This window comes from Rhinoderma darwinii, chromosome 9 (assembly GCF_050947455.1).
Source record: "Rhinoderma darwinii isolate aRhiDar2 chromosome 9, aRhiDar2.hap1, whole genome shotgun sequence".
NCBI classification, from domain to species: domain Eukaryota; kingdom Metazoa; phylum Chordata; class Amphibia; order Anura; family Rhinodermatidae; genus Rhinoderma; species Rhinoderma darwinii.
The window spans coordinates 51,739,621-51,753,539 of NC_134695.1; the positions used below are offsets into that span (position 1 = coordinate 51,739,621).

The 13,919-nt window shown below is 41.2% G+C and overlaps 1 protein-coding gene across 1 annotated transcript in view; it reads left to right on the forward strand.

Moving 5' to 3' along the window:
- The first annotated feature begins 66 nt into the window (after window positions 1-66).
- Window positions 67-13,919, forward strand: part of DDB1 (damage specific DNA binding protein 1) — a 33,204-nt gene continuing 19,351 nt past the window's right edge. Inside the window, exons 1-7 of the mRNA XM_075837678.1 lie at window positions 67-231; window positions 1,037-1,185; window positions 2,093-2,209; window positions 2,309-2,645; window positions 8,566-8,663; window positions 8,755-8,913; window positions 9,731-9,814. Coding sequence (XP_075693793.1) covers window positions 171-231; window positions 1,037-1,185; window positions 2,093-2,209; window positions 2,309-2,645; window positions 8,566-8,663; window positions 8,755-8,913; window positions 9,731-9,814 — 1,005 coding nt within the window. The 5' untranslated portion in view covers window positions 67-170. The remainder of the gene's footprint in view (window positions 232-1,036; window positions 1,186-2,092; window positions 2,210-2,308; window positions 2,646-8,565; window positions 8,664-8,754; window positions 8,914-9,730; window positions 9,815-13,919) is intronic.

Sequence of the window (13,919 nt, forward strand, 5' to 3'; positions counted from 1 at the left end):
CAGTCTAGTCAGCTAGTCTCCTCTCTATGGTCTAAAAAGCCGCTCTGGCCTCACTTGGTCGGTCTCTATGGTCTCTTTTTCCGGTTCCGGTGATAGACGGCCTGTTGCTGTCTGTTTTCGCGCCTGTCGCTACCTGAATTGCAGCGACAGGAGCTCAGCCCGGTGACAACATGTCGTACAACTACGTGGTGACGGCGCAGAAACCCACTGCGGTTAATGCCTGTGTGACAGGTCAGTGCCCGGGGATATGCGTGGCCCGGCCATGCAGCTTTGGCTAATCATGCAGGCAGTAGTCCAGCCAGGGAGCACTGTGCGCCTTCCAGTTTAACCCCTTTATGAAGCAGTATTAGACCCATGTTTATTCCAGTTCTAATAACCTCTTTACCTGCAGCTGCCTGACACATTGTTGTTTTCCTCAAATGTTGTCATTTTTTATGTGTTTTTTTTCTATTTGTATATTGTTTACATTGCACAGTCAATAGAAGATATTAGTGGAAAAAATCGAATTCTGACAATTTTACAGCAAATTAAGTTGATAACTGTTTGAGCGGTATTGCTGGAATATGCCATCACTTTGCAACTGTTGTGGATCTCCGCTGCAAAAATCGCAACATCTGCTATTTGTTGCAGGTTTTACCTCCCCTTTGAATTCAATGGGGAAAACCAGCAATTCTGCAAATACAGTTGACATGCTGCGGATTAAAAAACTGCACCGCAGGTCAATTTTCAAGTGTGTTTATCTGCTTATCATTTACGGAGCATGTGGATGAGATTTGTTTAAATCTCATCGACTCTGCTGCTTCTGTATTAGGTTGCGTATTTTCCACAGCGAAATCCGTTGTGGAAAATCCACAGTATTTACGCTACCATATAGAAATTTTTGAGGGTTTTGAGTTGGAAATATTCTTTTTACAATGGTAAAGATCTAATGACAACCGGTTAGTGATCTGTTGTAGCCAGATTTTGAACCATTCAGACATATTTTGTATTATTAGAATTGAATAATGTGCTGTCTTATATTCCTGCTTTCTAACAGGACACTTCACGTCTGAGGCTGACCTGAATCTTCTGATAGCCAAGAATACGCGTCTGGAGATTTACGTGGTGACGCCAGAGGGGCTGCGCCCTGTAAAGGAGGTTGGGATGTACGGCAAGATCGCAGTAATGGAGCTCTTTAGACCCAAGGTGACTGCATAGGTGGCTGTGGACAATGAATGTGTAAATGTCTTAATGCCCTTTTGCACAGGCAGATCTGGTAACGAGCGCAGATCAATGATAATGACATGTTGATCAGCGCTCACTTGCTCCATTTACATGGAGCAATGATCGTTGCTATATGGGACGAACGATCCTCATGCAGTTCGCATATTATCGGCAGCAGATCCCTTGTTTACTCAGGGAGATGTGCTGCCAACAAAAGATAATATGTATGGCAGCATGAAAGATCCGATCAGCCGACGAATGAGTGATTGCTGGATTGTCGGCTGATCGCTGCCATGTTTGCACAGGCTGTTCAGGAAGAAGCATTCATATGAGTGCTCGTTCGCCTGATCATTGGTCCGTGTAGCAGTGGTAGCCCGTGTAAGGAGATAGCTGTATTATATAATACATTACGATATTACCACTGGGAGAGGAGGATCAAATTGTGCATTTATATATAGTGGGTGCACTTGTTGGATTAATAGATTTATTTTACTGAAGCACTAATACAATTAATACTAAAATTGTCCAAGGGGATCAGGAATATATAGATTGCTGTCTTTGCCCCTCTCCTCGGAGAACCCTTTATGGCCAAGCCCAGTTACATAAAACAGCCATGAATCCAAGAAATGGGAATAGTTCTGCACTTCAGTTTCTAAGTCTGGGGAAGGGGTGGTATTAGGGGCTTTGACCTGACTACTTCTAGGCAATTCTCACTAGTACAACTTTTGTAGGACATTTCTCAAATGTAAAGGGAATTTGTCTTGGTGGCAGTTTCCCTTTAAAAAGAATGTTACGTGTCATTTGATTCGGTAAAACTTTACACAGATATTCTAATATAATTTAACGTGATCACTTGTGAGTAATAAACTTGTTCTTTGCTTCTCTCCAGGGTGAAAGTAAAGATCTGCTATTTGTACTGACCGCTAAATACAACGCCTGCATCCTAGAATATAAACAGACTGGAGACAGCATTGATATCATCACCCGTGCACATGGCAATGTACAGGTAGTGGCCACAGCAGCAACTCTCTAACCTTTTTTTTTTTTTTGTAAATGTTATTTTGTTTTTTTTCCCCCCCTAAATTCTTATCTCCCACTTCACCAGGATCGCATCGGTCGGCCTTCTGAAACAGGAATCATCGGGATTATTGATCCAGACTGCCGCATGATCGGGTTGCGTCTGTATGATGGTTTATTCAAAGTGATTCCACTTGAGAGAGATAATAAAGAGTTAAAAGCTTTCAACATCCGATTGGAGGAGCTGCATGTCATTGATGTCAAGTTCCTGTACAGCTGTCAAGCTCCCACTATTTGCTTTGTGTACCAAGATCCTCAGGGCCGTCATGTCAAGACTTATGAGGTCTCTCTCAGGGAAAAGGAGTTTAGCAAAGGTCCATGGAAGCAGGAAAACGTGGAGGCTGAGGCATCTATGGTGATCGCAGGTAACAATATGAATAATATTGCACCCGCCATGCTCTTTGTATTAATTGATGGCCGCATCACATCATGCTGACGGCGCGGGTGAGAAACCTCTGATCTCCGCACACTTCCATGACCTTTTATATTCGTGCAAAACATCAACCGCACGCGGATGGTCCGTTTTTTTTAACACGCCATTGAATAGGATGGACGAGACTATTCCGCAGAAACTGACAGGAATAGTACCTGCTCTGAGTTTTGCGGATTGGGCACACTGATCCGCAAAAAAAAAAATGGATGTGCACATGGCCCCATAAAAATGAGTGGGTCAGTGCCCTATCCGCTAAAAAATGGATAGCACGCTGATGTATGCATGAGCCCCAACACCAAAGGAAAAATGATCCGTTGATCGCGTCACAGAGAATCCCTGTGACACAATTGAGGGGCATATCTTATATGGACAGACAGCCCAGGGTCCATTGAATGTCCCCAAGGCTGTCTGACCATATTTCGTGTTAGGGCATACTGAGGTACTATTGGTACACTGTCTAATGTACTGGAATATAGATATATGTCCGTACATTAAAGTAGGAAAATAAAAATCGGAATTAAAAATCCCTCTGTGTAATTAGATAAATAACTAAAATGTATATAAAAAAGTCATAATATTAAATAAATAATTTTTTACAATAAACAAACATTAAAATATAAGTCACAATACATAAAATAATATACACATATTTGGTATCATCCCCCCCCCCCAATCGTAATAACCTGCACAACATATTTATAGCATCATTTGTGATAATTGGTGTACGCTGTAACAAAAAAAGAAAATAACTGCTTTTTTTTCTGGATTTTTGCCAAAATAAACATCAATCTATATCTAAATGATAATTTTAATGTACCAAAAAATAGCACCTGCATAAAGTACAACTTGTCTGCAAAAGCGTCAAGCAAAAAATAAAAAAAAGTTATGATGCAGAGAGGAAAAAAATAAATAATAATTGTTCTCTCCAAGGCCAAATTAAGCCTTATTCAGACGAATGCATGTCAAAGCAGCTGTGAAAAACGTCTGTATTTCCCAGCGGATTGCACCCGTGCATGACCAGTTTTCATGAATCCCTCATAGACTTGAGTCTATTGAGGAATCCATGAAAGCGGAAAAAAGTAGGACATGTCCTATTTTTTTCACGGGCTGTTCACACGGTCCGTTAAAACACCTATGTGAATAGCCCCGTGCATGCAGCCGTGTGACGGCCGGCACATGGATGATTTCAATGTTCGTCTGAATAAGGCTTTAATGTGAGGCACATGGAGGTTCAAACTTTCTAACACTATGTGCCTAACATCATAAAATTATATTTTAGTGTTTTTTTTTTTTTTTTTAGTTTTTTTTTTATTGTTGGCAAAGTATTGTTTTTGGTATCGAGAATCGCAATACTACGCAAAGTATCAGTATCAAAGTCCAAATTCTGGTATCATGACACTCCTAGTCTATAAATCTCCTCCTACAGGTTTAGGATGTGGGGAAACTCCATTTCTGATTCTTAAAGAGTCTCTGTCACCACATTATAGGTGGCCTATCTTGTACATGATGTGATCGGCGCTGTAATGTAGATTACAGCAGTGTTTTTTATTTAGAAAAACGATAATTTTTGACGGAGTTATGACCTATATTCGCTTTATGCTAATGAGTTTCTTAATGACCAACTGGGCGTGTTTTACTATATGACCAAGTGGGCGTTATACAGAGGAGTGTCTGACACTGACCAATCAGCATCATGCACTTCTCTCCATTCATTTACACAGCACAGAGTGTTCTTACTAGATCACTATGTGCAGCCACATACACACACTATAATGTTACTCAAGTGTCCTGACAATGAATAGGCATCACCTCCATCCAGGACGTGATGTCTATTCACAATCCTGACACTTCTGTAGCTACTGTGTGAGATTTATCGCAAGGCCAGCGTAATCTCGTTTTAAATGACAGGTTATTTCGTAATCTCGCGAGATTACACTTGCCTTGCTGTAAATCTCACAGAAATGCTACAGAATTGTCAGGATTGTGAATAGACATCACATCCTGGCTGGAGGTAATGTATATTCATTGTCAGGACACTTGAGTAACGTTAGTGTGTGTGTATGTGGCTGCACATAGTGATCTAGTAAGAACACTCTGCTGTGTAAATGAATGGAGAGAAGTGTATGACGCTGATTGGTCACTGATTGGTCAGCGTCATACACTCTCCACAACGCCCACTTGGTCATATAGTAAAACACGCCCAGTTGGTCATTAAGAAACTCATTAGCATAAAGCTAATATAGGTCATAACTCCGTCAAAAATGATCGTTTTTCGAAATAAAAAACACTGCTGTCATCTACATTACAGCGCCGATCACATCATGTACAATATAGGCCACTTATAATGTGGTGACAGAGCCTCTTTAAATGAGTGATTGTACAGTTATTTGAAATACTATAGGAGCACTACTTTAATTTTGTTCTTGAAGGTATACGGGGAGTCAGTAGAGGTTTCCCCAGCAGGCCAGGAGAAGCGTAGACTAAGAACCCACCGTCTTGGTATTGGTGGGTCCCAGCTGCGGATCTCGCTTGTTGATATTCTATAAAAGTGTTTGGTAGGAGAATCCTTATAATCCTTTCACCGACAGGGGTTTTGGGGCAATTTTTACACTTTTCAGAAATGCCAAACCTGAATTAAATAAAATATTATTTTGTGTGGGAGGACATTGGAGCACCCGTAGAAAACCAATGCAAACATACAACAATTGTTTGTGAGGAATCTTTGACTTTTTAAATCTTTCAAAACCTTTATCTTGAATGACCTGTTTTTGGGAAGTTTGGGATCTACTTTCTCCTTTTATTCCATTCTTTTACTGGTCCTGGACTGCGTCTATCTTTCATCACAGCAAGTGGGGATAGTTCCTGTACCTCCAAGACCACAAGGGACCCACTTTGTCCCCTGGTGCTTAAATCTGTGTCTCCCTAAACCCACAGACCCAGTTCCAAGAATTGGTTCAAGCTCTTGCCGACTCTTCAGTACAATGGTCTACATGGGGAATAGTTTTGTTTCTCACGCAGAGACTTAGTCCCTTGTTGGGGCTTCCCCCATGTAGATCAACTCTCCAGTGATGAGAGAGAGAAGTGCACAGAAGTGACAAGATAAATTAAGCTCTAAGGCTCGAATCTTCCCAACCTTTCCCCTGCTCAATCTAAACCATTGATTAGGAGAGGCAAAACCTCACTAAGCGAAGACGACGTACACCATGCCAAACCTGAGCACAGTTGGAAAAGGAGAGGATAAATATAGGTTAAAAAGATTGCCTTAAACCCAGGCCACTTTGTCCCCCGGTCCGTCCTGGTCCTCGAGGCTGGTGATCAGTAGGATTTCAGACCCGAGTCACGGCACCATAAAATGTCATTGTGGTTCTTATCAAACGTTTGGTTCATTATTCTTAAGGAGAATTAAAAAAGAATACTACGTACATGTGAGACCAGACACAGGCTGTGGATTCTGATCTAAAGTTTATTCTTAATATTGAGCTTTTATACGGTGTAATAAGCATATAGGACAAGTGTGAGCACTCGACGCTGAAGTGCATTCCCTGTCGGCGTAACCTTGGTAATATCCAATAATAATTCACTAGTGTAAAGGTCAAATATGTTTTGTATCATACATATTTCTAAATAATGCAGCAATATTCGCAAGTTTCATTATAAACCTCACAATTATTTTGCAGGCTCGATCTAGTCATAATAATCCTTCAAAAAAGCAAATGTCTAGTAATCACATCGAGCGAAAGCGGGATCAGAGCCATAATAATCTTAGAAAATTTGTAGCAAAAGATATTTACTGGATCAAAATGACTTTTTGTATCTTATGATTGTTAGGAACGCATAACCAGAAGATGGGGAACAACAAGTTTCAAATACTGTCATTCCCCTCAGCTCACTTTTTTAAAAATTTTCTTAAACTGGAAACCTGCTCAGGCCCCATGCACACAAACGTAAAAACGCCCGTAATCACGGGCCCATAGACTTCTATTGGCCACGGGTACCTCCCCGTATGCTTACGGGAAGGTGCCCGGGCCGTTGAAAAATATAGAACATGTCCTATTTCAGGCCGTAATTACGGCATGGGCAGGCCCATAGAAGTCTATGGGGCTCCTGTAATTATGGGTGACTACGTGTGTGCACCCCGTAATTACGGGAGCGTTGCTAGGCGACGTCAGGGGATAGTCACTGTCCAGGGTGCTGAAAGAGTTAACTGATCGGCAGTAACTCTTTCAGCACCCGGGACAGTGACTACCGATCACAATATAGATCAACGTGTAAAAAAAAATAATAGAAGTTCATACTTACCAAGAACTCCCCTCTTCTTCCTCCAGTCCGGCCTCCCGGGATGACGTTTCAGCCCATGTGACCGCTGCAGCCAATCACAGGCCAATCACAGGCTGCAGCGGTCACATGGACTGCGCGTCATCCAGGGAGGTCGGGCTGGATGTCAGGAGAGGGACGCGTCACCAAGACAACGGCCGTGTAAGTATTTTTTTTTTTTTTACTACGGAAAAGGCAGTCCCTTCTCTCTATCATGCACTGATAGAGAGAAGGGGCTGCCGATTAGTGCAGTGCAATTTTGCAGCGAAAACATGCCCGTAAATACTGGTGACACCGGACCCGTATTTACAGGCACGGGTCCGTAAATACTGGTGCAATATGGGTTGAATACGTGTGACCAAGGACCCGTATTTGATCCAAGGACCCCAGTGTTGCAAGGCAACAATGCTAAGCACTGAGCCACTGTGCTGCGTGGGCGCCTTCATGCAATTTTGCATCAAAATGTACACTTAAATAAAAAAAAATTAAAAGTTTGTGGCTAAAAGACTTACCCAAGCAGAGCCTGAGGTGGTATCATTTGAAAACTAAAATTCTGGATGTACGTCCTTTGCAGTGAAAGAGTTAAAGATTTCTCATCCCAAATACTTATTACATATCCTTAGAGAGGAGAGGTGGCCACACTAGCTCACTATAATGAAGATTGCCATCGCCTTCAGCCCTGAACCTGGGGGACATGTGGGACCAAGCTTTGTTTTTAAAATGCAGGACTTGGGCACCCGAGCAAAGGGACTCTCTTTAAATGGATCATACAAAGTGGACCGTTCCTTTTCAGATGACATGCATATTATTTTGATTCAGTGATGAGTGCAAGGGATTTTCTAATCCAGTCTAGGTTCTTGCCTAGGATCTATTACATGCCAGTTTGACTTCAGCGGATGGGAGCATTGACTTCGGATAGTTGTTTTCGCTGCCAGTCAGAGGCTGGTACCTTCTTACATTGCGTGTGGATGTGTCCCAGAGTTGCCCCCTTTTGGTCAGAGGTGGTGGAATTTCTTCATACCCATTATGAGTTTCCGCGACTTCTTACCCCTCAGATGTGCCTCTTGAGCATTATGGATGAAGTTATGCACAACCGCTATGATAAGATATTCTTTCGCTTTATGTTCTGTGCCCGGAAGATTGGAATTATGACTTGGAAGAGCAGATCGCCCGAGTTTGATGCACTGGCTGCAACTAGTAAATATATACCTATGTATAAGAAGCTCTACCTTAGTAGGAAATGTCCGGATAAATTCGGGAAAATTTGGTCGAGGTGGTTGGAGACGGGAGGTGTTTTGTATATGTTATATAATGCATCTGCTTTGGATAGACGTTGCTCTCTGATACTCATGCCTTTCTGAATGTCTTTTGGTTTGTATTGATTTGTATATTGGTACGTCTTTTGTACAACAAAAGTTTTTGAAAATATAGCCTTTAAAAAAAAAAAAAAAAAAAAAAAAAAAAGATGACATGCATATTATCTGGTCCTATTTTATGGCTTTAACACATGATTGCTGTCCCGCTGGTTTTTCTTTCAGTTCCAGAGCCTTTTGGAGGAGCCATTATAATAGGTCAAGAATCTATAACTTATCACAATGGAGAAAAATACTTGGCAATAGCTCCTCCAATCATCAAGGTGAGTTGTCCGTAGCCTCCTCTTGACACTTCCATATTTTGAATAGTATTATTGGGATGGGATAGTTACATTGTATTCTCTTTTTTTGCAGCAAAGTACCATTGTGTGTCATAATCGTGTAGATGTCAATGGCTCACGGTATCTTCTTGGAGATATGGAAGGTCGCTTGTTTATGTTGCTGCTGGAGAAGGAAGAGCAGATGGATGGAAGTGTCACTTTAAAGGACCTCCGAGTGGAGCTTTTGGGGGAGGTACGAGGTTCCTAACTCGTCACTCATTGCTAGTATTTTTTAGACATTTTTTGATTTAACGGGATGTTCCAATGATAGACATTGAAGAAATTGTGAATCCAACAAATCCTTTCTTCATTCATTCACTCACAGAAAGCAATTCTTATGGGAACTGGGATATTTCGAACTAGCACATTCATGGCGGTGAATCGCAGATAACGCTAGGACATGGGTATTGCCGGTTCTGTCGCCATTCCCAATTTGGACTGCAACACCTTCAATTAAAGTGATAGAACTGGCAATGTGACAGGGAGAATCAGAAGGGACCACAAGAACTTTGTTCTGGGACCCCAACCCATCAGACATTGATGGCATATCCCAGTGTTCTACCACTAATGACTATTAATCCATCAATTACTATCAATGGAATACCCTTTTATTGTAAAGTGGGCACCTGAGTAGATGTCAGAGAGTTTATTCAGTAAAACTCACTAACAGGAGAAAAATCCTATTTATACCAAGTGTGGTACATACTGGTTAATGATGCAGCCTGTTGGGGTGTAGAGGTATCAGGTGGCCAAGAGTCTGCCCCCTTTTCTCTTTCTGTACATGCTTTGTCTATATTATATAAGTTGTAGTTTTTTTTTTCGGTTTACTGAATGGTGATAGTTGAAACCCTGTACAGTCCCGGTATCGGCATCTTTAATTCAGAGTTGTCGTAGCTGGTTATCTGCAACCAATGCTTCATTACCTCTCGGCAGAATCATTCCCTGACTTATCTGTCTTATACTGTAATTGAACATTCCCCTAAATTAGGTTTATTTTTGTTTTTTTGCAGACCTCCATTGCAGAATGTCTCACTTACCTGGATAATGGAGTAGTGTTTGTAGGCTCTCGACTTGGAGATTCCCAACTAGTAAAGGTAAGCTGAAAACTGTATAGCATTCCGTATGTTCTAAGGTGGCGCTGTATTGCCATCTACTGTAGTTTTTGTTCTATTCGCTGACCACAATTTGCTCTGCTGAATATTTTATATGACCAGTTATATAATATGGTGATTGCAAAGGATTATGTAACATATACAACTAGGGAATAATGGACACCAGCGTGATCTGCGATGTCTATGTTCTTACCTGCAGTTATCTGGATCTTCTCTTGATCTGGGGATGAACGAAACGCTGCATGAAGCTGTACAATATTTTCACGTGCACAAGATTTTTTTTAAAAAATATCTGTTCCACACATCTGAATGGGGTTTTCTGCAGCATGAGAACCTAAAGCTAGATCAGATTTTAATTGATGAGTCATTTATTTAGTACCATAGACCTAACTTGACAGGAGAATCTTACTTGTTGCCCCTCATATACAGTACATTCGGAAAGTCTTCAGACCCTTTCACTTTTTTCACATTTTGTTATGTTTAGACCTTGTGCTATAAAAATGTAAAGTTTGCCCCATCATTCTGCATTCAATACCCCGTAATGAAAAAGCGAAAACCGAAGTTTAGACATTTTTGCAAATTTATTAAAAATGAAACTAAAATTTTGCATGGACATAAGTATTCAGACCCTTTGCTATGACACTTAAAAATTTAGCTCCGGGGGGCTCCCATTTCTCTAGATCATCTTTAAAATGTTTCTACACCTTGATTGGACTCACCTGCGGTAAATTCATTTGATTGGACATGATTTGGAAAGACACACCCCTGTCTATATAAGGTCTCACGACTGACAATGCATATCAGAGCAATAACCAAGCCATGAAGAGGAAAGAACTGCCTGTAGAGCTCAGAGACAGGAGTGTGTGGCGGCATAGATCTGGAGAAGGGTACAAAAAATATTCTGCTGCACTGAAAGTTCCCAAGAGCACAGTGACCTCCATAATTCTTAAATGGAAGAATTTAGAGCAACCAGGACTCTGACTAGAACTAGCCTTCCTACCAAACTAAGTAATCGGGGGAGAAGGGCCTTGTAAGAGAGGTGACCAAGAACCCAATGGTCATTCTGGCTGAGCTCCAAAGATCCTGTGTGCAGATGGGAGAAACTTCCAGAAGGTCAACCATGACTGCAGCACCAATCTGGGCTTTATGGCAGAGCGGCCAGATAGAAGCCTCTCCTCAATAAAAGACACATGAAAGCCCGCCTGGTGTTTGCAAAAAGCACCTGAAGGACTCTCAGACTGTGAGAAACAAGATTCTGTGGTCTGATGTTACCAGGATTGAAGTTTTTGACCTCAATTTTAAGCATCATGTCTGGAGGAAACCAGGCACTGCTCATTACCTCCCCAATACCATCCCTACAATGAAGCATGGTGGTGGCAGCATCATGCCGTGGGGGTGTTTTTCAGTGGCTGGGACAGAGAGACTGGTCAGGGTTCAGGGAAAGATGAATGGAGCAAAGTACCGAGATATTCTTAATGAAAACCTGATCCGGAATGCTCTGAACCTCAGACTGGGCCGAAGATTCACCTTCCAACAAGACAATGACCCTAAGCACACAGCCAAGACAACACAGGAGTGGCTAAGGGACAAGTCTGTGAACGTCATTGAGTGGCCCAGCCAGAGCCCTGATATGAACCCAATCAAACATCTCTGGAGAGATCTGAAAATGGCCGTCCACCGACGGTCCCCATCCAAACCGACAGAACTGAGAGGATCTGCAGAGAAGAATGGCAGAAAATCCCCAAATCCAGGTGTGCAAACCTTGTGGCATCATACCCAAGAAGATGGGAGGCTGTTATCACTGCAAAAGGTGCTTCACCTAAGTACTGAGTAAAGGGTCTGAAAACTTATGTCAATGCAATGTTTTAGTTTTTCCTTTTCAGTTAAAGAGGCTCTGTCACCAGATTATCAAATCCCTATCTCCTATTGCATGTGATCGGCGCTGCAATGTAGATAACGGCAACCGTGTTTTTTTTTTAAAAACGATCATTTTTGCCCAAGTTATGAGCAATTTTATATTTATGCAAATGAGCTTTTCAATGGACAACTGGGTGTGTTTTTTTCGTTTTACCAACTGGGCGCGTATATATTTTTTAAAAAAACCTTTCCCATTTTTCCTCTAAAGTAATGTAAAAAATTGGTATCGCTTTGTCTGTAGAAGTCTGAACTATTACAATTTACCATTATTTCACTCGCACAGTGAACGCAGTAAAAAACAAAAAATGTAAACCGCAAGCTTTTGATCACCTTAGCTTGCAAAAAAAAAATGTAATAAAAAGTGATCAAAAAGTTGTACATACCAAAAAATGGTACCAATAGACCGCTCGTCCCGCAAAAAACAAACCCTCAGTGCTTTATCTACGCAAAAATAAAGTTCTGGCTCTCAGAATGTGGTGAAAGAAATATTTTTTTTTTTTTTTTTTTTTATTAAAACGTTTTTTTTTTTGTTTTTTTTTATATCTTTACATTTTTTTTATTGAAAGTTTTTCACAAATACAAGACATAGATAGTTCTCCCAACTGGAAGAGAACTGCCGTCTGCAAACAGAAAATACACCGAAACAATATGAACATCCTCTCTTTTTAAAAAATAATATATAAACCATAAATCATATTTAGCCGCAGGATAACGTGACGTTATTACCGCACGGTGAAAGTCGTAAAAACGAAAACCAAAAACCAACTCCCATATTAACCCCTTAAAGAGGCTCTGTCACCACATTATAAGTGGCCTATCTTGTACATGATGTGATCGGCGCTGTAATGTAGATTACAGCAGTGTTTTTTATTTAGAAAAACTATCATTTTTGACGGAGTTATGACCTATATTAGCTTTATGCTAATGAGTTTCTCAATGGACAACTGGGCGTGTTTTACTATATGGCCAAGTGGGCGTTGTACAGAGGAGTGTATGACGCTGACCAATCAGTGACCAATCAGCGTCATACACTTCTCTCCATTCATTTACACAGCACATAGCGATATAGCTATATCACTATGTGCAGCCACATAAACACACTATAACATTACTGCAGTGTCCTGACTATGAATATACATTCCCTACAGCCAGGACGTGATGTGTATTCAGAATCCTGACCACTTCTCTGTGATTTACAACACAGCAGGCGTAGTCTCGCGAGATTACTCTGCAAACTGTCATTCACAGCGAGGTCCATACATTGCAGATAGAACAGTTTCCTTTCTCCTGGGAAGGTTTTCTACAAGATTTTAGACCTGAAAAAGGTGGTAGGGAACTCTGTAGTTATGTCTCTGCAGGTATAATACAGGTGTATACATCCATGTTTACATATATACATCCATTACTTATACCCTAAGCACTGACAGCCTGTTCCCTCCATACACTATTCCAACTGAGCTGGGCTCCTACAGCCTGTAGGGGGAGCCAGAGGACAGACATGGCCTCTGCCCTTCGCAAATCACACACTGTATACATCCCCTTCATATCAGTCAGCTGTTCACTCTTATCTTTGGACCCATAAAAACAAGACCAAAAGTTAATATCACTAAAGCGCATCATAACATATGTGATGTTGGTAACCGGTGATCTGTAAAGTGTAAATGGAAGTGGACGCACTGATGTATAACAAAAATGTCCTTATGTGTTTCTTTTCCCAATTGAATTTATAGGCACTTGCCTTTGTTTTTTCGGGGAAAAAAGACACAATAAATGCATAAAAAACTATGACCGCGGTGCTACAACGGTTTTCCTGTAGAAACCATTCTAGGAACATCTAGGCTACATGCACACGCTGCGTATTTTGCTGCGAAAAATTAGCAGCAGAACCGCAAGAGATCGTATGAAATTCGCTGGAAAAAAAACGCGCCTGAATGTGTTTTTTTTAAAATGCGTTTTTCGGTGCGGTTTTTACGTTTACATGCTGCGTATTTCCTTAGAACTAAAGGCATGCTGCGGTTTCCAAAATACGCACCGCGGGTCCATTTTCGTCCAGAAAAATACAGCAGAGTGGGCATGAGATTACCTGGATCTCATAAACTTTGCTGCTACTGTATTACGCTGCGGTTTTGCCACACGCGAATATGAGTATAGGCAACGTGGGCCTTATAAC